We start from the raw sequence: 23,190 nt of genomic DNA on the forward strand, positions 1-23,190 counted from the left end.
ATTTGAGAGTCTATTTGAGAAACTAATCTTCACATATGTTTCAGGTTATCATTTTGTTGACTACAACTGTGTTTATGTATAATCGAAAGGTTGATTCCTTCTTAGAAAGAAAACATCATGTGGATCAATACACTTAATGTAATGAATTATTCTCTTGTTTTTCTCTCCTGCCCTCCCCTCTTTCTCTTCTTTTTCTCATTCCGTATACAGGCCAGATTCTCCTATCTTCACATGAAGTACTTGTTTTTCTCATGGCTGGCAGTGTTTGTGGGGAGCTGGATTGTATATGTGGAGTACTCCTCTTACACAGAGTTGTGTCGTGGACATGAATGCAAGAATGCTATTGTGAGTAGAGTTCTGGTGCTGTTGATCTCTGCATGTGTGTGTGTTCCAGCTTCTCAGCTGAGTGATAGCTGTAATAAGGGAGCCACCTGCTGGAAGGTTATAGGCACAGTCTGTTCAGTATTGAAACAGAGAAATGTGTCCAGCAAAGTTCTTATTTTGTTTTATTTGTTAGTTCAAGTTTACTCTTACCAAGATAGTGAAGTTCTTGGGGTGTTAGTATGGGAAGGAACAATTTGGGGATCTGTGATCTGAATTTGAATGTGTGTGTGTTTGTGACTTTGTTTCAGTGTGACAAGTTCAGGAGAGGAGTGATAGATGGTTCAGCATGCAGCAGCTTATGTGAGAAGGACACTCTGTATCTTGGGAAGTGCCTCTCAGCCAAACCCAATAACCAGGTCAGATCCCTCCTGTAACATTTCATGCACTCTCAGGGTCAGTCTTTTGGAAAACTGCTTTAATGAACACTGCACATAGCATTCACGTCCGTCATCACTGTTCACCCTTTTTCTCTTTCTCTTGCCTCCCCACAAGGGGTCACTACATCCTTCCTCCTCTTGAACCGATGGACACTCCATATAACAAAATTAACACCTGTGGTCTACATCTTCCATCTTAAGTCCAGTGATTTCCTTAATATTCTGGTACATTATCACAATCTTCCAGTGGAATCCTTAAGATTACCGTTCACTTGTATTATCCTGACCGAGAAAATTAGGAACCAACCCAACTTCTAAATTCAGTGTTACTGTTTGACATTCCACAATACACTCAAACAACATAACATTGCAAAGGAATGTTACAGTTTAGTGCTCTTGATGGCAGGGGTTAGACTGTCCTGCCATCTAGACTGTCTCAGAGATTATTCTGCACCTTAGTCACGTAGTCATTTAGTTTAACAGGTTGTCTTCTGACTCGCTGTGGTCTGTGCTGTTCTGGTCCAGGGCCCTGTTCCAAAAAACATTCAGGCAGGCTGTTTGGTCCAGCCCAAACATCTGCCTCTTCTATGCTTTGCACATCCATTTTCTGGTAAAATCCATTTGCTGACATGACCACACGGTAGGGTTTCGGCTCAAATGAGGTGACCAGCCAGCTCTGTTTTGGCTGTCGGAGCAGAACTTGATCACTGTGCTGAATTTTACTGTCCAAAGCCCTCCTACTTTTCTCAGCAGCCTGTCTCACCTTTTCCTTCCTGACAGTGTTGCAGTCTCTCACTGTGTCATTACCTGCTGCAGGTGGCAAAATGGGCGACACCTCTGGTGCCTTGGTGTGGAGCTGATGGCTGAATAATAATTCAACTGGACTACAGCCAATGACAAAGTGTGATCTTCTTCTATAGGCCAGCAGAAAAATGTACAATTCTTTAAGCCAATCTTTACCTTCTAAATGAGCCACACAGATGGACTGACAGAGAGTCCTTCTCTGCTTTTCAGTCTTTCCACTTGCTTGAGACTGTTATGGTGTGACAGCGTCAATGTAGTTGCGTTGTTTTCAAGGAACTCTTTAAATTTGCGAAATGTGAATCGTGTTACATTTTCAGATAAGGCTGTCTCAGGAAGTCCATTATTAGGGAGCCTTTGTGTCAAACACTTCACAATGTTGCTGGCAGTGATGCAGTGAGGAGGATTCACCTTAGAGCCATCCTGAGAAATAGCTGGTTGTGACAAGCAGATGTTCGCCTGATGGGAATGTTCTGCATACATCTATTGCAACAATTCACCAGGGCCTGTCTGGCAGTTCTGTATATATTGTTAGAACTAGTCTGGAAGATACACTATTCAGTTGGCATGCAGGGCAAGTTCTAACCAGATGCTCCACAACCCAATGTATGCCTGGCCAGCATACCTTAGTACAAAGGCACTCTTTTGTTTTGACGATACCCTCATGCCCTTTGTGAGTTAACAGCAGAGTTCTCATCCTTGCTTCTTAGAGCATGCCAATGAGACTACCTCTCAATATCATACGACTAACGCAGGACAGCTCACCTTTGATCTGCCTCTAGTCTGCACTGCACAGCGACACATATCCTCAGTGTCCTTAAACTCTTAGCTGCTGACATCTCCAGTTCACCCAGTGTGAAGGCTTTTGGGACTTCATGCTTGGCAGCAAAATGTTCCCTCTCTGTCTGATAGTATCATCTTTCCACATCTGTCAATGTGTGGCTTGCAGGGACTTGTCTGAATGAGCCAATTTTTCTATTTTTTGCTCATAATTGCACCAAGCACTACTAGACTGGCATCCACAGTGACATGTGTCTCTGCCTTTTGGTTGAAGTATGTCACTGTTTGGGAACTCACTGGTGTGGACTTGAATGCATTAAAAACAGTCTCCTGCTCCTCACTCCATGCCCAGGTGCAAGTAAATTTTGTGAGTCGTCACAGCGGCTCTGTCACAGTGGCCAAGTTGGGGGTGAATTAAGCACAGTAATTGACCAGGACCAGAAAACTCGTTACTTCAGTGGCCTTTGTAAGTCATTATGTTCTGCACCACCTTTGCTTTGGACTGTGCTTCCCCAATGCTGATTTTGGAATGTGTCCCATGAATTCTACCTCTGACAGTCTGAAGTTGTATTTGTCAATACAATTCAGTATCAGCTGCTTCTCCTGCAGTTACTGCAGCACTTGGTGCACTTGGTGGTCTGGATTTCTGTTTTGAGTTGTCGGTGTTGTCACAACGCTTCTTCACTTGTCCAGGTGAATGCTTTTCAGCTGCATGAATGGTGAACCTCTCCATCTTTACAGCTTACGGATCAGAAGCTTCAATCTTCCTTGTCATGTCCTGTAGACTAGAGGGGTTGAGATCTTTCTCATGCAACAGCTGTCTGTGCAGGGCATTTGGGGTGGGCTTAACAATTACTTGATCATGAATAAAATCCACTTTATGGTCGCCAAAATCACAAGTCACTTCTTTCAGTCTGCTCCTGAGTAAATCTACAGAATCAGAGCATAGCTTGATGAAAAACATGCCTGTGGTAGGGGCCTTTTACAGAATGAAGTATTCATTCAGTTTGTCCAAAGCTGTTGTGAAATCTTTATCTTCCTCCTTTTCATCCAGTGTGGCAAATATTTCTTGCACATCTGAACCACCTAAATGAAGCGGTTATGTGCATTTTTAGGCATCATCTTTAACCCCCAAAGTGGTAAGATAAAGTTTGAAACTGTTCACACATTTCATCGAACACTTGCAGGAGCTGTCTGGATGTCAAATGGGGGAAGAGGTGGTTTCAGAAGGTTTGCTGTTCCTAATTGTTGTCACCAGATGTAGTATTTCATGCACACTCAGGGCCAGAGTTTTCAAAAAATGCTTTAATGAGCACTGCATATAGCATACATGTTCACTATAACTGTTCACCTTTTCTCTTTCTCGCTCTCCTCCCCAGTGGAGCTCACCACACTACACCTACTCGCCCTATAGTACCATGACTGAACACTTCCTGCTGTCAGCATTCACTCAATCTTTCCTCCTTTATCACTGTTTACCTGACACCAGTGGATCTGGAGCTAAAGTCTCTGTGTATTTGTGTTGCTGTGTGCTCTAGGTGTATTCTGGGAGTTGGGGTGACATTGAAGGAATAATTAAGTGTCAGATGGAAGAAGTTCCTCACTATGACCTTGGGGCAGAGCTGGAGCCCAGGAAAGAGGCTGCATCCTTTAACCGGCCAACAAAGGGTACCTCAGTGGAGAAGTTCAAGGAGATGGTCCTGAGCCACTTAAAGGTTGAGTATAGCATAAAATAATCAATCGTTCCCTACAGGGGAGCAATACAGAGACTTAGAGGTTACTGAAATCAATGGAGGACATAGTTTCCAGTGCTCTCACTGTAGTGATGATTCCTTAAGAATAATAGAATATTTCTTAAATGTAATGCTCCAAGGATATTGTGAACAAATTCCGGAGCTAATGTGTCAGTTTGATTAGAGTTTGTTTTTCTTCTCTCTGATAGGCTAAAGTTGGAGACCAGGCCAACCTGCAGGACTTGGTAGCTCTTGTCCTTGGAGTGGCTGATGCAAACAAAGATGGCCAGATTTCATTACCAGAGGCTCGTTCAACATGGGCTCTGCTGCAGCTGAACGAATTTCTTCTGGCTGTGGTTCTTCAGGACCGTGAACACACTCCCAAGCTTTTGGGCTTCTGCGGAGACCTTTATGTGATGGAAAAGGTGCCCTATGCGCCATTGTATGGCATTAGCCTACCTTGGGTTGTGGAGCTATGGATCCCAGCAAGCCTGCGTCGCAGCATGGACCAATGGGTTGCTCCTTCCTGGCCTCGAAAGGCTAAAATATCAATCGGACTGCTGGAGCTTGTGGAGGATGTCTTTCATGGGACTTTTGGCAGCTTCCTCATGTGTGATATGAGTGCCTCCGGGTTTGGCTACACCGAACGTCACGACCTGAAGGTGGTGGATGCCCGCCGCATTGTGCCCGAAGCTGCATTTCAGGAGGTGATGCGGGAGCGTCGTTGCGAGGTAGACGCTGATTGTGTCTATGGAGCAGACTGCCACACTTCCTGTGACCTCACCAAACACCGATGCACCACAGAGGTGACCCGACCAAACTTGGCCAAAGCCTGCGGGGCGCTCAAGGACTATCTCCTGCGGGGGGCTCCCTCAGATGTACAGGAGGAGCTGGAGAAGCAGCTTTATGCCTGCATTGCCCTCAAGGGCTCCACAGAGCACATGGAGATGGAACACTCACTCATACTCAACAACCTGAAGACCCTGCTGTGGAAGAAAATCTCCCATACTAAGGACTCTAAGTGAAGGAGAGCAGGGGCCTCTGGACCTCTTCCAAACAGCTTAGAGGTCATGATCCAAAGCAGTGCGTGTGTTGTCTAAGGGGAAGCATAGCACGATGAACATTCTTCAGTTTCTCAAAATCATTACAGCTACAGTATCTATAAGTTTACTTTACACTCAGTCTAGACCTGGTCAAAGTATCAATTCCAGTCCTTATCAAACACAACTAAATGTGCTATTCAGAGATTCATTTGGACTTGAAGTAACTGACAAAGGTGTGCTTAAATACGGTTGCAGCAAAGGCCTGTATTCTCTAAGGCTTCACAGGAAGAGGGTTGCACACCCCTGTTAGAGTCCCATCATTTGGGACAAACAGCCTAGACCATATAGGTGTCTGTTATGTTCCTTGAGTAAATCATTATATGTATTGTCTTGTCCTCATGTCTCTATGGATCCCATAGAAGTTGTTTCCATTGCAATCTCCTTTTGCTCCAGGCAAATTATGTTCACAAACAGAATGTCAGTTTGCTGAATGGTTTCGTGTGCTGACAAGATCCTTTAGTAAGGAATGAATGATGTTTAATGGACTGAGTTGTAGTGAAATTTCTATACCTCTTATGTGTCCTCCATAGTCTCTGAGAACAAGCTGCAAGTACAAAGCCTCTGTTCCTGGCCTGAAAAGACTATTGGACAAGTCAAACCATAAGTTATTTGATGAGGATGCGTCTACACTGACATTCTCTCAGTGTGTATGTTTGATTTTTTTCCCTCATCTATATGGTCCTGATAAACATAGGATTCTTCATGTGCTTTAAGGCACACAGCAGCTGCTATCGTCTTGATAAGAACTCAGCTGGTAATGCAATGTTTAACATTTGTCTTCATTTGAATTCATTGCACTTAGCTGTTAGTTTCTTTGCTTAACCTCATGGTAAATGCTTTAAATAGAACCTGCCAGCAATCCTGGTATGTCTGCTTGACAAAAAAGCAGAATGACTTTTATCGTTAAAAGATAGCATTTGGTGTACACCCAAAATGGCATTAAGTATCTGAACATAAAATAAACATGAATGACTGCATTTCTTATTCTAAGTCAAAAGGTAACACCGTCAAATCTGACTTGATTTTACCATGCCCATAAGATGCCGTTCAATTTTTCTTATTGTTAAGACTCATGTTCCATGTGCTCTGAAGATTTTACCCAGTCGTGCTGCACTAAGGTCTTCAGACCAGTTTACAAGGAGCGAAGCTGAAATGCTTAAAATACTCCAGAAACAATTTTCAGTCCCAAATATATCAGAGCAAGACATGAAGAGACGGGCAGTTATCCACAACTTGTATAATGAAAATTTAATGCAGTACAAATCAATAGTGCAAACGCGTACACACACACACACACACACACTCTCACACGCACTAGTGTCTTTTCCAATAGATTTATTAGAACAAAGTAATTTTCTGCAATCATTTTGAACAATGTTGGGCACAGGTTTACTCTGCCTCCTGTTCCTGAGCCCGAAGGAAGCTGGCTTTCTTCTGGGCCACGCGGTCTTTCCTCTGGCCCAGAGTGAGCTTGGCGCGGTTCCATCTGCAAAAAGTGCACGCCCACATCGTTAATGACACAGCAGTCACTTTCATCACATCTGCTTTGAACGTGTTAATACTGAACGACTCTCTTCGACTGATGCAATTCGCTGTGTGAGGACTTTAATTTTTCAGGTCCAAAATCTACAGGTCATGTAATAAGGGACAAAATCCATATTTCTAAAAAATAAATAAATAAATAAATAAATAAGAGTGCAGATAAATTATGATTATAGCTTCAGCGTCCACATCAAAGACAGAACACACTCATTGCCGGAAAAAGTAGCTCTGAAGAGGCTCAACAACTAAAAACTTTGTAAGCCTCTGAATACTTCTGGACCACAAATCTAGTTTCAGAGACCAAATCCTTATGAAGGTCACTGATTGCTTAGACTTCTTAAACACACCTGAAAACAGAGTGGGCAGAACACAAAATACACCTTCACAAAATAAAAACGACAACATGACAATCACGCACCTCTTTTTCTTCACCTCCCTCTTGGGCTTCTTTTCATGTACTGGGTTCTCACGGATGGCTGCATGTGCCTTCTTGTACATTTCCTCCATCTGTGGAGAAAGTGTATTGCCTTTAACACGGATGCCACATATAGGAGAGAACATGCTACCTTATAAAACCATGAAAAAAACACTACCGCCGTTTTGAGCACATTTCTCACATGGTCATATTCGATACAAAACAAAAATGGAATACAAATGGAGTGTGAAGGCTAGGGTTTTAGACAGAAACGCTGTAGCAAAACTTTTACAGATAACATGTTGGATACGACAAAAAATTTTTTTTTACATCACCATGTCAGTAAAATTATATTTTTAAGCCCCCCCCCCCCAAAAAAACCAAAACAAAAACAAAAAACCACCCCCAACATCAAGCAGTCTGAATCAACAGCCAGAACAAGTAAACAATCGCCTCCCAGTGCGCTGCATGCACACATCCAAAACAAATGCTTTCGGAATGCTCTGGTAAGATAAGCACTTCACTCTCGCTTGCAAACTGCACTGAAATCTGAGCCTTCATGTTTTACCGATTCGGGTGTGACTCCGTTCTTGATGAAGCGGGAGAACTGTTTCTTGTAGGCCTCCTCATCCTCCTCCATCAGGTAGCTCATGTACTCAGACACGTTCAGACCGAAAATGTGCTTCCGGTGGACCTCAGCGTTAAACTCTTTACTCTCAGAGTCGTAGCCAGGGAAGCGCTTTGTGCTAAGAGGCAAGGAGAGATATTCCTTTCAGATGATAGAAATGTGTGACAGAATCAGGGTAGAGATAATGTTGAAATCCCAGAATCTCACTGACAATCTGAGAGGGAGGCTTGCTAACAATCACAACTAGATGCCAATCTATGTCTTAAAAATAAATAAGTGAATGAATAAATGTGGACAGAAACACACGGACGTAATGATGGATGACTGACATAGTTTGTAGGAAATCTATGACAATTATCGCAGGTAGTAAGGCAAACGGCACAATAAGGTAAGGAAAGCAAAACAGCAAAATAAGAATGCTATGTTACAACAACAAAAAAAAATTATATTGTAGAATATTTAACACCACACACACACAACTGCTCTCAGTCCCGTCTTGAAACAAGCTCACATCAGCTGGGCAAATGAAGGACCAACCACAATTTGCTCAGTCTTGAAGTGTGTCATCATTAAGCAGCACATATTTCAAATGTCAAAAGCCAAACCTCAAAGCTAACAGTCTTCACACAAATCACAAACGATAAACCTTCAGTCATTCAGTCGATCGCTACCCAAACAGATGGCGTGTATTTCGACGTAGAAAGAGGGTTTTACCTGTGAGGGATGGACAGACCCCCGTCGACAGCCCCCTTGAGAGCACCAAAAACTTTGTTGCCAGTGGTTGTTCTGGCCAGGCCAGCATCCAGGTAGCAGGTGAAGGCACTGGGCTGTCCATCAATGCTCTCCACATTAAACTCATCTCCAGTGACCTCAACCTGACCGTCATACACCTTATCCAGACCGAATTTGTTCAACAGCTGAAAAGAGGGGAGCAGAGAGAAGCTGACCAAAAACGAATAACAGTCAGGTATTGCATCACACCAGGCCGGAAAAAAAAAAATCAAACATTTACAACTATGCCAGTGAATATAGCTGAATAGCGTGATTTTAATATTTACTTAGAATACGTTCATGGTGACACAAAGTTTTGACTCAAACAGAAACGGTGTATACAATTAAGACTGACCTCTATCCTTCAGCAAAAAACAAAAGTAGTATGGGTCCTATTTCTATAAAAACAATCTCTATAAAGCTGTATGGGTCCTATTTCTATAGGGTCCTATTTCTGTATAACAGTCTCTTTAAAGCTGTAAACACCATAGAGGAATATAAATGTAATTTAAGAAAGGATGGATTACCCTGCGGGCAAGCAGCAGGCCAGTGCAGTAAGCAGCTGCATAGTTCGTGAGGCCCACAGTCACTCCGTACTTGGGCAGCTCGTGGGAATAAGCTGCACACACAATCATATCACCCTCAATCTTGGCATAGGCGATCTGCAACACAAGATCACGAAAGATCTTATTTCATACCGCACCGTAAAGGATAACCAAGGACAAGAAGGGGATTAAGTGTCTCAAGAACCATTCAAACACAAACAACTTTCCATAACAGCCTATTTGTACAGACCAGTACTGAGTAACATGCTGCAAATAAACCACTGTTTAAAGCAGATTTTGACGAACATCAGTTGTAAGAGAATGACGACTGTTGACAATAACTTTTAAAAATAAGCTGCTTGCATTTAAATAAACAAAAAAGAAAAGCCATAGTGGTCACCATCAGCAGAGAGTCAGTTGACCAAAACTAACCTGACAGATGATGTCCCGGTTGGAGAAACGGACGATCATCCTATACTTGGGTGTGTTGTACTTATTCTTGTCTTGGATAACCAGGCGCTTGCGGGCAAAATAGTCAGTTTTCCCCTCTGTAATGTAAATATGAAGAATATTCATTTATTTGACAGAGCATGTAAAATGTCAGCAGTTCACTGGAGAATAACTAGTTGCTCAGTTACCTCTCCTTCTCCTGAACTTCACCTGGTACCTCTTGAAGTAGGCCTTATTCTTCACCACTTTTACAAATCCCTGAAAAATATTCAGACGTTCCAATGAAAACCTTCATAGCTTAAAATCACAATCTCATATTTCATGAGTAAAACATATATGGAGATTCTGTTGCATGACAACGAACGATATTCTTAAGACTATATGCACAGGACCTAACAGGTTCCAGTCGCCAATGGAAAAAGCTAACGGACTTAGCATGTCAGCTTTCTATGTAGAGTCCTCAGGCAGACTGGGTGTTTATTAAACAGTTTAGGTCAGAATACAGTCATACAGATTACTTTGACATTCCGAAAACGACTGCGCAAGCTTCGGACAACCTTTTAGATCCTGTCTTACTTTTATCTAGTAATGCATGGGAGAAATATACTAAGCCATTAGGCCACGTTTGAAAAACTACCAGAGAACGTATATCGCTGAGAATCTATCATCATCCGTGCATATTTGACAGCAAACACTTTATTAAGGGCATCGACCTAACAACTGATACATATCGAATCGAAGCATATGAGTATCGTGGGTGATTACTGACCATTTTGCAGACTTTTCAGTCTCCTTAGCCGGAGCCTGGAGTCAAAGACTGGGGTTTTGACTCCGCTGCACTGGAAAAAGAAAGAATGATTTGCGCATGCTCGGTAAGAAACGTCACGCTGGTCTGACAACAGGGCAACGCATCAGGCAGCCGGCGAGTGCAAGAAAAAACAACAATTGCCCTCTGCTGGGGAGGATGAATAAGTACAAGTTTATACAGCATGTTAACCTCGCATTTCCCTTAACGAAAGTTGCATTTAAAATGTGTGGTTCAAGCTGGTCACTCATAGCCTTTTCTTGGTACGTTGTAGAATTATGAATTGTATCTGCATTACACACATATTCAGTCTAGTAACATCTAGAGCCTAAGGCAGATGCTTTGCATTGTAGTGTTTGCCTCCAGGTCACATCTCAGGTGTGTAACTCTACTGTAGGCCAGTTTTCTTTGCTTGGATACAGATACATAATAACGCTGCACATTCTAACAAATAAACTGAAAGCACACTCACACTCTCTCTCTCTCTCTCTCTCTCTCACACACACACACACACACACACACACACAAAAGACATGCCTCAGCACAAAAGACATGCCTCAGAATGCACAGAAAGGACAATCAGAGAAAGTCTTTTTTTCTGTTTGTGTCTAGAAATAGCATCCAAAATGAATAATCAGTTCTTTACGCACATCAGAGTGCTACGTCACTGACTCTCTGACATTGAAGGGAAGGTGTGTCTGACTGGGGAAATGTGGAATCTACGTCAGCACTTCCATGTCAAACCTGAAAAGTTGGTTATCTCATTTGTCTAGGTATCGCCGGCCTTATTCCACAACCTTATGTTTGGTTTCATATCTTATGTTATGACAAATGAAGGAACAAGCCGACCAGCTGATTGTAAGTTATTATTTTTAGAGATATATTACTGAGATTTATTACTAAACCAGTTTGGCATTGATGTGGATTAAAGTTATGGCTGAGGTAACAGGAGCTATGCTTTTATGCTATGTCAGCTATCCAAGTTCAGAGAGAGTTCAAGTGTTCTGTCAAAATTTTTGCTGTCTTCACTAAAAGAAACAGCATTTCTTAAAAATATATGATAGGATATAAAGCTCTTATACAAGTATTTGTTCTTATTTTGCTGTAATGAATAGTCTGGCCTTGATGCCACCAGCTGATAAAGACTAGCTCGTGCATAAATAGTACAGAATATCTCTCTCACTTTTGGATTTTGTGGATGTAATTTCAAATTTTTTTTGATGGATATTATACTTTTGTGATACCCTTGGTGGCCACATACCATGACAAATAAGTCTACTATTGTTGGCCATGTAAGAAGTGTGATTGTTTTTGTTTTAGATATATATTTTTAAATATCTGACTTTACACCTCTATTTCATATCCAGAAAGGCACTGAGAGAGATACTGAAAATTAGTTTACAATGGCTCTTATAATGTACATGTACACAGCATATACTCATGTGTTTTAAAATATGTTTGACTTCAACATCCATTGCAAAAAAAAGATGTCACCCACCTTCGTAAACTGTGGCGGTAACTGGTCAGAGTAAGGAAGCAAAATTCGAAGTTTGACAGCACAGTTTAAGCAGTGATTTTCACATCAGTAAATTTTGTTGGCAACAGGTATACTGCACGTCCAGGGCGTGTACAGCAGATGGCAGTATTTATATATTAACTTTATCTGGTAGAAAATGGTACGCATGCTCAGTTCAGTCTAATGGATTGACGTCTGACTGGGCCGTTTGTTGGCATGAGTAGCTGGAGCGCCAGTGGTATCCTGCTGTGTACATCCACGCATAATGTTACTGGCTAACCAGCTAGCTCCTAGTCAGTGGATTCAGCTGTCCAGTGTGAAAATTAGCCTCTGACGTTGTTTGAACTTTGTATCTCTCAAAGCTCGTTAATGCAAGATAATGTATCTGTACTTCGCTCCGTGGGAGGTTAATGTTTAGCTAACTCCTGGGATTTAAAACGTTTCCAAGGTAAAACTATTCGAATTGGGTTTTTTCTTTCTTGCTTGTGCTTGTTGCAGGGAGAGTGAGTTATGAAGGCTGCTTGTCTATTGCTTGCTGTGTCTTTTTGGAAACTCGCCAGTCCAGTCTCTTGCCAGCACAGGCTAATGTTGTTTGTTTTGGTGATAGGATAGGTAATTACCACGAAGTTATTACCCTTCGTTTAACATGTTTTAAGTATTTAAACATTTTGCCAAAATGACTTCTCTCTGATCTTGCCATGAGAATTGCTAACTTGGCTAGCTTGCTAGCTAGCTCTGGTAACTCTGGTAGCTAATATTTGCTGGTGAACGACAGTTACCTTAATTCTCTTAATGAAAAAGTCAGCAGCTGCAATTATTAAGACCGCAAGCTGCATTACTACTTTGCAGAGAAAAATCACAACCCGTATAGCTGTCGTCCGCTGGTTGGTCAAGTAGAAGGTTATATAGCTCTGCAGAGTGTACTACATTTGGAGTCCTACATTAAGCGAATGTCAACTTAAATACAATTGTCAGCATTAATTTGGCTCGCCCCAAGTATGAATATGGTTTAATACAGACACATTAAACATATGTTTGGCTTCGTCTTGACTGAATTCTGTTCTTTTTTGTTTGTTTACTTAGTATTCGCCTGCCCAATTGTGTTACATTGGCGTCCAGATAGCTATCTACTGATGAAGACTGTGCCAGATGGCCAGCTTGACTGATGAGATAACTGTATAACTCAAAATCAGTCCTCTCGAGCCGTGTCTGTTTTCCCTTTTTGAGAAATGTTGTAAGTGTAATAAAACATCACTCATGTGGCTATTCCCATCACAAGTAACCTTCTTGAAAATGTCGAGTGCTACAACTCCTAAATATACAAGAGTTTAAACCCACTTTTTGTCTCTAAGATACGTCGTAGCCCCACAATTAAACTGAGCTGAAAGTTGGACGTGTTTGGCCGGCGGATTTCAAAGATTACGTATTTTAGGTGCTTCACCGTTTGGTTTCCAGATCCCCAGTGATTTCTAACAATAGTTCAGATTTGCTGTTCAGGGCAGACTCTCTGGTGAATTTTACATCAGATTTTTAAAGCTCTGGGGTATTTCTTACATCTCCAAGTGAGACTATATGGGAAACATAATGGCATTTGTATCATGCCAAGCTTTTATGTGATGTTGATTCAGAGCATCAAGGATTATGTACCTAAAGCTCGACACTGAGTTTGTAATTGAAATGCGGAGCGACCCAGCCAACTCAGGAGGTCAACCTCCTCACTGTAATTGGAATGCACAGTGACTGTGTCACTTCTTCAGTGTTTAAATATGGAAATCAACTGGATGTTTAACTGCATATTTTACCACTGAATCTCACCTCAGCTCTGAGAACTTCTGAGAGCTTCTGTTTACATTCTTTGTGATGATTTGTGACCCGACATGACACTTCCAACCCAAGTGGTCTGTGTTTCCTACACTTTTCATGTTGACTCTTCTGTGACCTTTTGACCCATAGAGATTGAGAGAGAGAGCGCAGAGATTGTATGTATGTATGTGTGTGTGTGTGTGTGAGATTGTGAGTGCAACGTGCACCACTGGATGCCGCATCCTAGCTTAGGTGTGATTGCAGGCCACCTGATCCATGTTGATCTTTGGTGATCCACTTAAGCACTCATCCCATCCCAGGTGCTCCTCTCGATAACTTGACTGTAGCGTGGGTTGTTGGTCTAGTATCAAGGTGACTTCAGGTCTCATGTAGCCTAGGTTTGCTGTCTTGTTGTAAATAACAGTGCCGGCAAGATAATGCTCAGCCCAGTGCAAACTTAAACAAGACCCGCTACTGCATAGTGATGTCTGGCACAGTGTTACATGGATATGTTTATTATGAATGTTCAAAAGTAGGCTTCCTCATAATGAAATCACAATCTGCTGTATTAGTCGAGGAAAAACATCCCCAGCATATGAACTGCTTTGATGTTTGTGGCTGTTGTGTTAGAAGCTGGAGGAGGTGCTTGGAGATTGCAGTCAGACAAAGGAGAGAGAGACACTAAGGAGAGAGAGATGCGACTACTTGCTTGCCTGGACTCGCCCACTAAAAACCGCATTTTGGCTTTGTTCTTCAAAAGAGAACCCACAATCTCTGTGGTCTTGTTAGTGAGAGCATGAGTAAAGCCATATATGGTATGTCAATAATGACGGCTTTGCATACAGTCAAATCACTGTCACCTAAGTTAAAATGCTCTTCCCTTGTTCTTAATCCTTGATCTTAAATAAAAGATCCACTAGTGTGTGGATAATGTGGTTCTACAAAGGTTATTTAGAGAGGAGAAGACATTGAATTAAACATAACATGCCCTTGAATTCAGTTAATCGTTCTATTGTCTGGTTTGTGCACTAATGTACTTTTTGAATCCATTATTTTCCACTATAGAAAGAGCCCCCCCCCACCCTATTTCACTGAAACCTGTTGACAGCACCCCTCTCCAAATCAGAAACACTTTGTTAACCAGGAGTCTTTCCTTCTCATATGTGCCAGCAGGGTTTGTCACTCCTTTACCATGTTACCCTTAGCAAACTTTACGTGTGTTTACATTTGGTCCTGAACCCCCACTCTGAATCGTTGTAGCTGGTTGTAATGTCAGTGTGACATGGGGAGTATACATGACTTTGAAGCGGGAGGAATTGGAGCTATGCGTGCCAGATCTTTTCACTTACATGGTCATGCATGAGAGACATGGTGTTCTTTCAGCAAAAAAAAAAAGCTGCTTTGAGAGGTTTATACAAATATCTATGTGCAGTGGGTCAGAAATGGATGATACTCAGCAAATTTGCTCTCAATTCACCATCCTTCAAAAACAAATTGACCAAATAGATAGTTTTGAACAGGGATAAATGGATAAAACAGTTGAGACTGCTACTTTCTTAAGGCAATTGGTTTTGAGAGTGTGTGACTAGCCTTGGCCCTTGCCCACAGAGGAAATGCTCTAGCTAGTTTCTGTTGGCTGGTTCCCCTGTGATAGTGTTTCATGCAGTGTGGGCCTCCTCATTACGCATTCTGGATGTGTTACTCCTTCCACAGTCACTGTCCTTCTCCAGGCCAACCAAAAAAAGGGGGATCCTATCCCCACACACTGGATTTATGCTAATGCAAACCCTTAGTCAAGATGCCACCTGTGAAATCAAACAAAGGTTCCATACTGAGACTGCCACAATGGAACACAGTGGGACTGTATTCCATCGCCTGGACTCAAAGTCCCATACAACCAGACAGTAGTAAATCAATGGCTCGGTCTTACGTAATCAGCAGAGCATCTGGGCCCAGTGTGAAGTCTCCTGTACCAAAAAAACCATTTTCCTACAGTTTTCTCACTCTATGGGTCTTAGAGTGTGTTTGATTTACAAGGGTTGTAACAGAAGAAGCGCACACAAACCAATCTTGTTTGGCGATGTATAATTGGACTGGGAGGCTGGGTGACAGAACTGATTAAGACTCTTGTCGTGAATTCTGAATCGTAATTCAGCCGATTCCTTAGCGAAACGGGCCCTGTCTGCCTCTACCCTGCGGCGAGCTCATTCACCACCAGACTTCTCAGCAGTTACCTCTGCAAAGCATTGAGCTGCTGCTTCTCTGTCAGCGCTAAGCGCAGGTAGTCTGCTCGTCCCTTGTCTTGCTAATTCAGTGGGCTTGGCACGGTACACTGTGGACACGTCACCATAAGAATCGTCCCTTAGCTCGTGACATGTTCACCTGAGTCACTCTACTGAAACCTGATCCCAGCACAGTTTGGCAGAGCTGGGCCTAAAAACTAGGACATGCCATAGAGGTGTGAATAGGGTTATGTTACGGGATTAAGCCTATAAAAGTTATGGTTTCAACTTGAAATTTGCAAGGTATTTGAATACAGAGGTTTGTGGATGCCACCCGAGGACGTGTTAGTGTAAGCCAAGCATCTGATTAGTTCATTCAGGATAACTGTCAAATGGTCAGTTTTGCCCATGAATACACCACTTTATATTTATATTTATGTTAGGCTTTCTTGCTAGAATATAAATGGTCGCAGTCAAGTGTGGATTTTTTTTTTTTTCCAGGTTTGACTTTAATGATGAAAATTGCTTCACCGTGAAACAGCTTGCTGTTCAGAAAGATGCCAGATAAAGCTCCCTCTGGCGTGAAAAACACAGAGCTCACAGTCTCTCTCTCTCTCTCTCTCTCTCTCTCTCTATCACTTTATCTCTTTCTCTCTTGTTCTTTCTGAGGGTCCTAGGGTAGAAGCTTGGCTCTCTGATTCTACACTATTTGGACAGCTGGACTAGCTAACAGTTGGAGCTTTTCTGTGTCGGTGTATGGGCCAAGAGAGATTTTACCGACCCTACACAGCATCTCTCTCTCTCTCTCTCTCTCTCAGACCCTGTTCATAGAAATAATAATACTTAATCAGCACTCGCTCCATACAGCAAAGCATTATGTAGACGATATGTTCGTTCTGTTTTTCATGCTGTAATTCAGTAAAACCTATTTCATGCCGGTATTTTACTATTATTGTTTTATTATTTTGTTTGTGTCTGTTATCCTGATATCTTTGTGCATCAAACAACAGTTCAAGTGAATTTCCTATTTTCTCTGATTTTTTGTATAGCGTAATATTTTTGTTGGACTGTTTTATGTTTTTGATGTTTTTTTTTCCCCCTGAGGGTTACATGTCAGCCATAAGACGTCACGTCCTTGTATGTCACGTCAGCCTGTTAGCTGGGGGCATACCTGTCTAGACAGCGTGTCTGACTCCACTACAGGTTACAGAACACTCTCCCTGCTTCCTTGCTTTCACTTCTCAACATGGACCTGACTTGTCCAAGGTTTTCTTTTAAAAGTCACTGAGCAGTATCATGGGTTTCAGCAGGGCCAGGGGAGTACCTGTGCCCCAACCCCCCCCCCCCCCGTAGAGACAGGGTCAAAGACGGGGCGTAACACTAAAAACAGTCGTCATCTGTAGGCACTGTTTCCTGTTTTTCCATCGGTGTGTGTGCGTTTGTAATTGCCTGCAGTGTTTTCACAGACTGAGTAAAAAATAGCAGGCTAAGTTTGTATCATTACTTTATAGGTTCTACATGTGGTCAGCCCAGTTAGTCCTATCATTTGTATGCTGGACTGGTCCAGTGGCCCTTACCGCTCATCCTTTCTGATCCATTCACAGCGTTCATTAGCATTTTTAAGGTTTAGATAGCACTGTCATGTCAAAAAGGATTTGTGTCATTATAAACAGCCATTCCTGAACCGACTGCCTTGTTTTTGTTTTTCCTGTGTTGACGACTTCTTTGCCTCTGGCCTATCCTGGTGTTTCCAGACCTAACCAGCCCTACCTTTCAAATGTTCCACACAGTGTGGTCATTACCTTTCAGAAACCTCTTATGTTTACCGTGGAAAATGGAAAACATGACTTCAATGCTGTCTTTCCATTAGTGGAGTGGACAGAGAATCATCAAGCATAGAGAGAATGTTTTTACCCTCAGCTGGAGCGCCATCTGTTAGAGATCTATCCCGTCAGAACTGTCTGGGCTGTGTGAAACGTCAAGGTCTCGTTACATCAGCAGTTTTTCTTTTCTTTTTGCACGTATGGAAATGTTTAATAGAGTTTCAGGCTGGAGAGGGACTTTTAGTCCATACGTCAGATTTAGTGTTATCCAATGTCAAATCAAGACCTTGCCATTTACCGCGTGGGCTGTCGCCTTAATGATTAGTTTTATATGGAAAACAATGACACACACAGTTTGGTCCCCATCGCCTGCCTCTGAGCTATTAGTCGGTACCGTTCTAGATGCATGTACCGACTGACTGTGCTGCATTGAGTTAAGAGAATCAGAGACTCTGCTTTAAACAAAGCTGTCCATATCGCTCTTCATCGAACCCCCTGGGCGACGAGTACACGAAGGATGGTTTGGGGTCGGTTCTCTTTTGCGGCCGTCTAAGAAGACGACGGATCAGCGCTGTATGAATAATTGAGATGGACAGGCTGCAGGAAACGATGCTGTTACATTACGGAACAGGCTCTCTGCTCCGCTGTACACACCAAAAACATCTGTTGCCTGTGAAAGCACAAAGCTATAGGGCAGATGGATCAGTGGGTTTTGGGGTGAGGGAGTAGGGGGTGCAGTTCCTTCAAGGTCTACGTTTGAGAAACTAGACATGTGATTGTGTTTGTACCGCTCGCCCGCAAAAAAAAACAAAACTGACAACACAGTTTCGTTAAAAGAGGAAGTGAACCTTTCTATCAACCTTTTTTTTTTTTTTTTGGGCTGTAATCAGGGATCTGAGCACGGACAGGAAAACAAGTCATTTAGAATGTATGAGTTCAGCAAAACTCATTTCAGACTGCACGTAGCTTTTTGCAAATGTAATTTCATGAAAGTGACAGGGAGAACACAGGGCTGGATTCTCTCTCGGGGTTAAGTCTGAAAGGCAGAAGGCAGTTTGAGTAGCTGCTTACTTTCTGCCCGTCTCCCGCTCTGTCTATTTCTGACTGCCTTTCCGCTGCTCTTTCTCTCTGTGTGCGTGATTGTGATGGTGGTGTTGGAGACGTCTTTGCCGTGAAACAGCTGTGGAAATCGGTGGATAAGCTAAGGAACAGCTGTGAGTTTGGAGGCCTGAAAAAGGGGCTAAGAAAAAGGGCTGGGTAGGGACTTAAACACCCCCCCCCCCCCTTAAGATTTCCTATGGAGCAAACAGAGAGAAAACTGAATCACTGGTCTGGGATCAGAGTTTGAGAGGAGTTTATTATTGTAACTGATACGGTCAGACCAACACAACCTGGATGAAGGTATTCCACTTCAGAGCATTATTCAGCACTCAGTGTCATGCAAAACTCTGTGACCTTATTTGATTGGTATAGTGAAAACACTACCTCTCTTTTGATCCAGGAAAAGATTTGAGTTTGCCAATGCCATTGTTTTCTGAAAGGGTTTTTCTTTTCTGTCTGTATTGTTTTGTTTATCTTTCTGTGAAAGATTCTCTGATTGTGATCTGACGGCATGTTATTGTCTGTTAAAAAAGAAGAAGAAGCAGAACGTCTTCACATTTTGAATATGGTAGAGGTTCTTCGTTTCAGCCTGTTGTTGTCTCATGTACCTGACCTCAAACCCTCGACGCCACCAGAGATCACCGTATGCTGATCTAGGTTCTCTGTCGGTTCTGTCGTTCTTTACAGAGGAACCCTCCCCGGGCTCTTTTCATCCCTCTGCTCTTCGACCTTTCCCTTTCCTCACTCTCCTTGCCCCTCCTCTTGCTCTCGCTCCCTTTCATTCTGGTCTTGCCCCGAAAGACCCGCCTTCTCAGGAATCAGGCATGTGGAATACAGGAACACAGCCACTGTGGTTGCTTTGTGGCACTGTGGTATTCTCGACAGTGAAAGAGAGAGAGAGAGGGGAAACACGCGCTGCCTTACAGCGGATTCAGAGAAGTGTCACATGCAAATAGAAAAGCTCTTCTTGGGCAGAGAACCACAGACTTCCCCCTAGAGGTTCTCGTTTAACAGCGTAACGTTGCGCAGTGAGCTCCTTCTCGCTTACTCTACAAACGTTGGACGGTACTGACGTCACCGTGGCAACGAGGACAGGCTTTTTTTTTTTTTCACTCTCTCTCTCTCTCACACACAGCGCTGAGGCTGTCAGGTGAATTCCGGAGTTTTCTCTCTGACTGCCACGCTTAAGGAGAGTCAGAGAGCGCCTAGCCTTCATTCTGTCATTAAACCCGCTCCTTGTAATGGTCGCTGGAGATGCCCTTTGAACCTGATTGACTCTGTGACAACCGTGTGACTCCGCAGACTACCTCAGGGTGTTTTTTTTTTTTGTTTTTTCATGCAATGCACAGCTGAAATGTTACGGGATGAACGTCGAAAACCTTGAATAGCACAGGGAAGTTTTCCTCTCACTAAAGATTATCTGTTGTTTGACCGGACGGTAACCTGCTGTCGAGGTTTCATTCTTTGAAGATTTGTTACTTTCTACCTCTGTGGTTCAAGAGCATGTTCTGACAGAACTCCGCGGACAGGAATCCTTTCGGTCAGGTAAGCACACTTGAGAAAAGTCCGAAGCCATCTACATAATCACAGGTTCCTGCATAATTGCGCATGTCGTATACCATCGGCGTGGACTGAGAGGGATTAGCCTGTGCTGTGTTATGTGACATACGTTTTACTTTTTTAACCCTTTTATGAATTTTTACAATTTACATCTATTCGTGTCCTGCATCTGATCTATCCTGTTTGGCTGTCCAGCTATTCTAAATGGTACACGCAACATTTTGAGAAGGACCTCACTGATGACACAGCCTTCTAGAGTGCTTTCCTATATGGAGTCTTTATATTTTACCCATAATTCCTTCCTGTCCTCCTGGTAATGGAGCCAACAGACTTTTCGTGCGAGGTAACATTTACTCTTTTCACGCGAGGTAACATTTACTCTTTTCACGCGAGGTAACATTTAATCTTTAGGGCGAGTGTCTCCGTCTGCTCTTTTGGAGGTAACAACACGTCTTTCTCCTTTTGAAAGTGCACAGTGTTGAGACAGTGTTCCTCTCTCAGCCTCACAGAAGAGACGGCCGTCTAATTTGACGAGGTGGCGTTAGGTGACTCTGTTGAACGTGTAAGCGTACACTCGCAAACGACCCACGGATCCAATTTGTCTCCATCTCCAGATAATTGCCTTGGAGGCATCTGCGTCAGTAGCGGAGTAGCAAGCGTCTCATTATCCTGATTCAGCGATACTCAAAGGCATTCTCTCAAAGAGGAAACAGGCTACAGGATAGCATGTGATGATTCAGACGTTCTCCAGACAAGACCTCCTCTTTTTTTTTTTTTTCCCTTTTTTTTTTCCCCCTGTTGAAGACCCCTCATCCTCTCCTCAGATTTGGTATCACTCTGTCATTTGACTATACATATATGATAAAAAAAAAACATGGTGTTGACTTAGTTAAGTCCGCTGTTATGAAGTATTCCGGCTTCTTTCGCATGCAAGGAACAATAAGGTAACTCGATCTTCGTAATATTAGAATGAAGCCAGAGGTATTTCAAAAAAACCGGCACAAAATCCTGCCGTATGGTTTCTTTCCAAAAGCAGGGTTGTCTAAACACAGGCTTAAATCGCCAGATAGAGATGTTTAATCTGCAGCCTGTTTGTGTACGTTTGCTCGGGTTTTATCTGTTACTTAAACCGCTTTTGTTTCAACTCTTTCATAAATGGATTTTGAATGTTTAAATACGGTTTAAAAACTGTTTAGCACTCCACAAAAGTGCTCTTGGTTTAGATACGGTTTAGAAACTGTTTAACAGTCCACAAAAGTGCTCTTGTACTCCTGTAAAGCTGAACTGGAAAACAGTTGACCTCCACATTTGTATACGCACACACGGGATTCAGACGAACATGTGAGCCATTTGAAATGAAATCTAAATGAAATTGCATGCTTCAGAATAACTATTAGTATTCAGGCATCTCCCACTCATTAGCTATAGCCTTTTGTTATGTACTTTCCTGCTCTTCAGTTCCTCTTAGTTTCAAAACATTTTAAAATCCCTGGTTAGATGAGTCTTTACAGAAACTCCCTGTGAACCATCATGAGAGTCCAAAAATAAGAGCGGAGAGCGGGGCAGCCAAGACCAAAATGCTCCTCTAACTAACGGCAGCCTGTGATAACCCAGAGAGGCATGGAATCCGATGACGTCCACTGTATTTCTTGGCGCTCGCGGTACTAATTTTTCCAGTGCTGGCTTTGGACTGCTTTGCGTATTTGCATCAAGGATGCATCACATGCTTATTTTAGAAGTTTCGTTTTACCTTCTTCTCATGCAGTTGAAACATTATTATAGAGGGTTTCTTTTTTTTCCTCCTGAATTTGAATTCCTGTGCAGCTGGGTGTTTCAGTGACTTTCTGAACTGAAAATCTGTGGTTTGAACTGTGATACCATGGTGAATGACACTCTTATTTCTTTCCTTTGGCTTGTTCTTAATGCGGCGGGTACCCTTCATGCCTGGCACCTCATTTTGCAATCGCTCGAGTTCCAGACTTGTATAGTGAGCCCAGTGGGGAAGGAGTCAGACATGCCAAAGCTTTTAGCACCTGTTCAAAAGAAGTTAGCATACGGAAAAAAAATAAAAAACCAGTCACTGGTGCATGACCAATGTATTCTGCAGTCAAGGATTGCGTCATGGCATTTTCAATGTGTACCGACTTACATGATTTCTCCATTTAAATCCTTTCTTTTAAATATTCACCCCCCCAACTCTCCTTTGCTTGTTACTTTATTTTCAGGTGGCGACAGATAAGGTAGCAGGCAAGCTGAGTTCTACTCTCTCATGGGTAAAGAACTCGGTGTCGCTCACAGTCAGTCAGATGGCTAGCCAGGTGGCCACGCCCTCTTCGCTAAACACCACGGCCGCCTCCTCGTCCACGTCCCTCTCCTCGGCCGGCCTGTCGCCCTCTTCGCCAGCCCAGCTCAGTCCGGACGAAGTGGAACTGCTGGCCAAACTGGAGGAACAAAACAGGTAAGAGTCACACGCCCGAGTATGGGCCTCTGGACCCAGTTCACATTCTCATCCACACACATCCTTATCTCGCACCCTGCCCACGCTTAAGCAGGCTATGCTAAGACTGAAACACGTTTACTAAACCACGTTATTGAGGAATTGATACATTGTACTTGAGAGTCTAAGGCATTTGTAATTGTCTGTCGACCTTGTTAAATTCCACGCTGAATTTCACCGACGCAAAAAAGAATGAACTACCGCTGAATTGTTTCACCGACGGCGGTGTATGCAAAGAGATGGTGTCATCTGTAAACACCACCTGCTGCTCCGTTTTTTTTCTAATGTGCCAACAGGAGGATTCAGGGCCGAATCACTTGATCTGATTGATATT

General features: G+C 42.8%; 3 protein-coding genes across 6 annotated transcripts in view; 2 read left to right on the plus strand and 1 right to left on the minus strand.

Annotated features, from left to right (window-relative positions):
• The first annotated feature begins 216 nt into the window (after positions 1-216).
• Positions 217-5,100, plus strand: dipk1ab (divergent protein kinase domain 1Ab). Its single transcript, XM_030791249.1, has 4 exons — positions 217-345; positions 633-740; positions 3,881-4,057; positions 4,285-5,100. Exons 1-4 carry the CDS (start codon positions 232-234, stop codon positions 5,098-5,100), a joined length of 1,215 nt encoding a protein of 404 aa, XP_030647109.1. The 5' UTR covers positions 217-231.
• A 1,396-nt stretch (positions 5,101-6,496) lies between these two features.
• rpl5b (ribosomal protein L5b) lies at positions 6,497-10,387 on the minus strand. The gene is made up of 8 exons (XM_030791247.1): positions 10,299-10,387; positions 9,718-9,787; positions 9,512-9,627; positions 9,062-9,196; positions 8,478-8,680; positions 7,704-7,881; positions 7,139-7,227; positions 6,497-6,664 (listed from the first exon to the last, which is right to left on the minus strand). Exons 1-8 carry the CDS (start codon positions 10,299-10,301, stop codon positions 6,568-6,570), a joined length of 891 nt encoding a protein of 296 aa, XP_030647107.1. The 5' UTR covers positions 10,302-10,387; the 3' UTR covers positions 6,497-6,567.
• Positions 10,388-12,258: 1,871 nt separating this feature from the next.
• Positions 12,259-23,190, plus strand: part of evi5b (ecotropic viral integration site 5b) — a 44,711-nt gene continuing 33,779 nt past the window's right edge. For 2 of the 4 annotated variants that reach the window (XM_030791240.1, XM_030791242.1), the window contains exons 1-2: positions 12,259-12,298; positions 22,585-22,817. In XM_030791240.1, coding sequence (XP_030647100.1) covers positions 22,666-22,817 — 152 coding nt within the window. In that variant the 5' untranslated portion in view covers positions 12,259-12,298; positions 22,585-22,665. Of the gene's footprint in view, positions 12,299-13,033; positions 13,085-20,281; positions 20,345-22,584; positions 22,818-23,190 lie in introns of those variants that run through there. The other 2 variants (XM_030791244.1, XM_030791241.1) reach the window with 2 other exon arrangements.

Source organism: Chanos chanos, chromosome 14, assembly GCF_902362185.1.
Source record: "Chanos chanos chromosome 14, fChaCha1.1, whole genome shotgun sequence".
In the NCBI taxonomy this organism is placed as follows: Eukaryota; Metazoa; Chordata; class Actinopteri; order Gonorynchiformes; family Chanidae; genus Chanos; species Chanos chanos.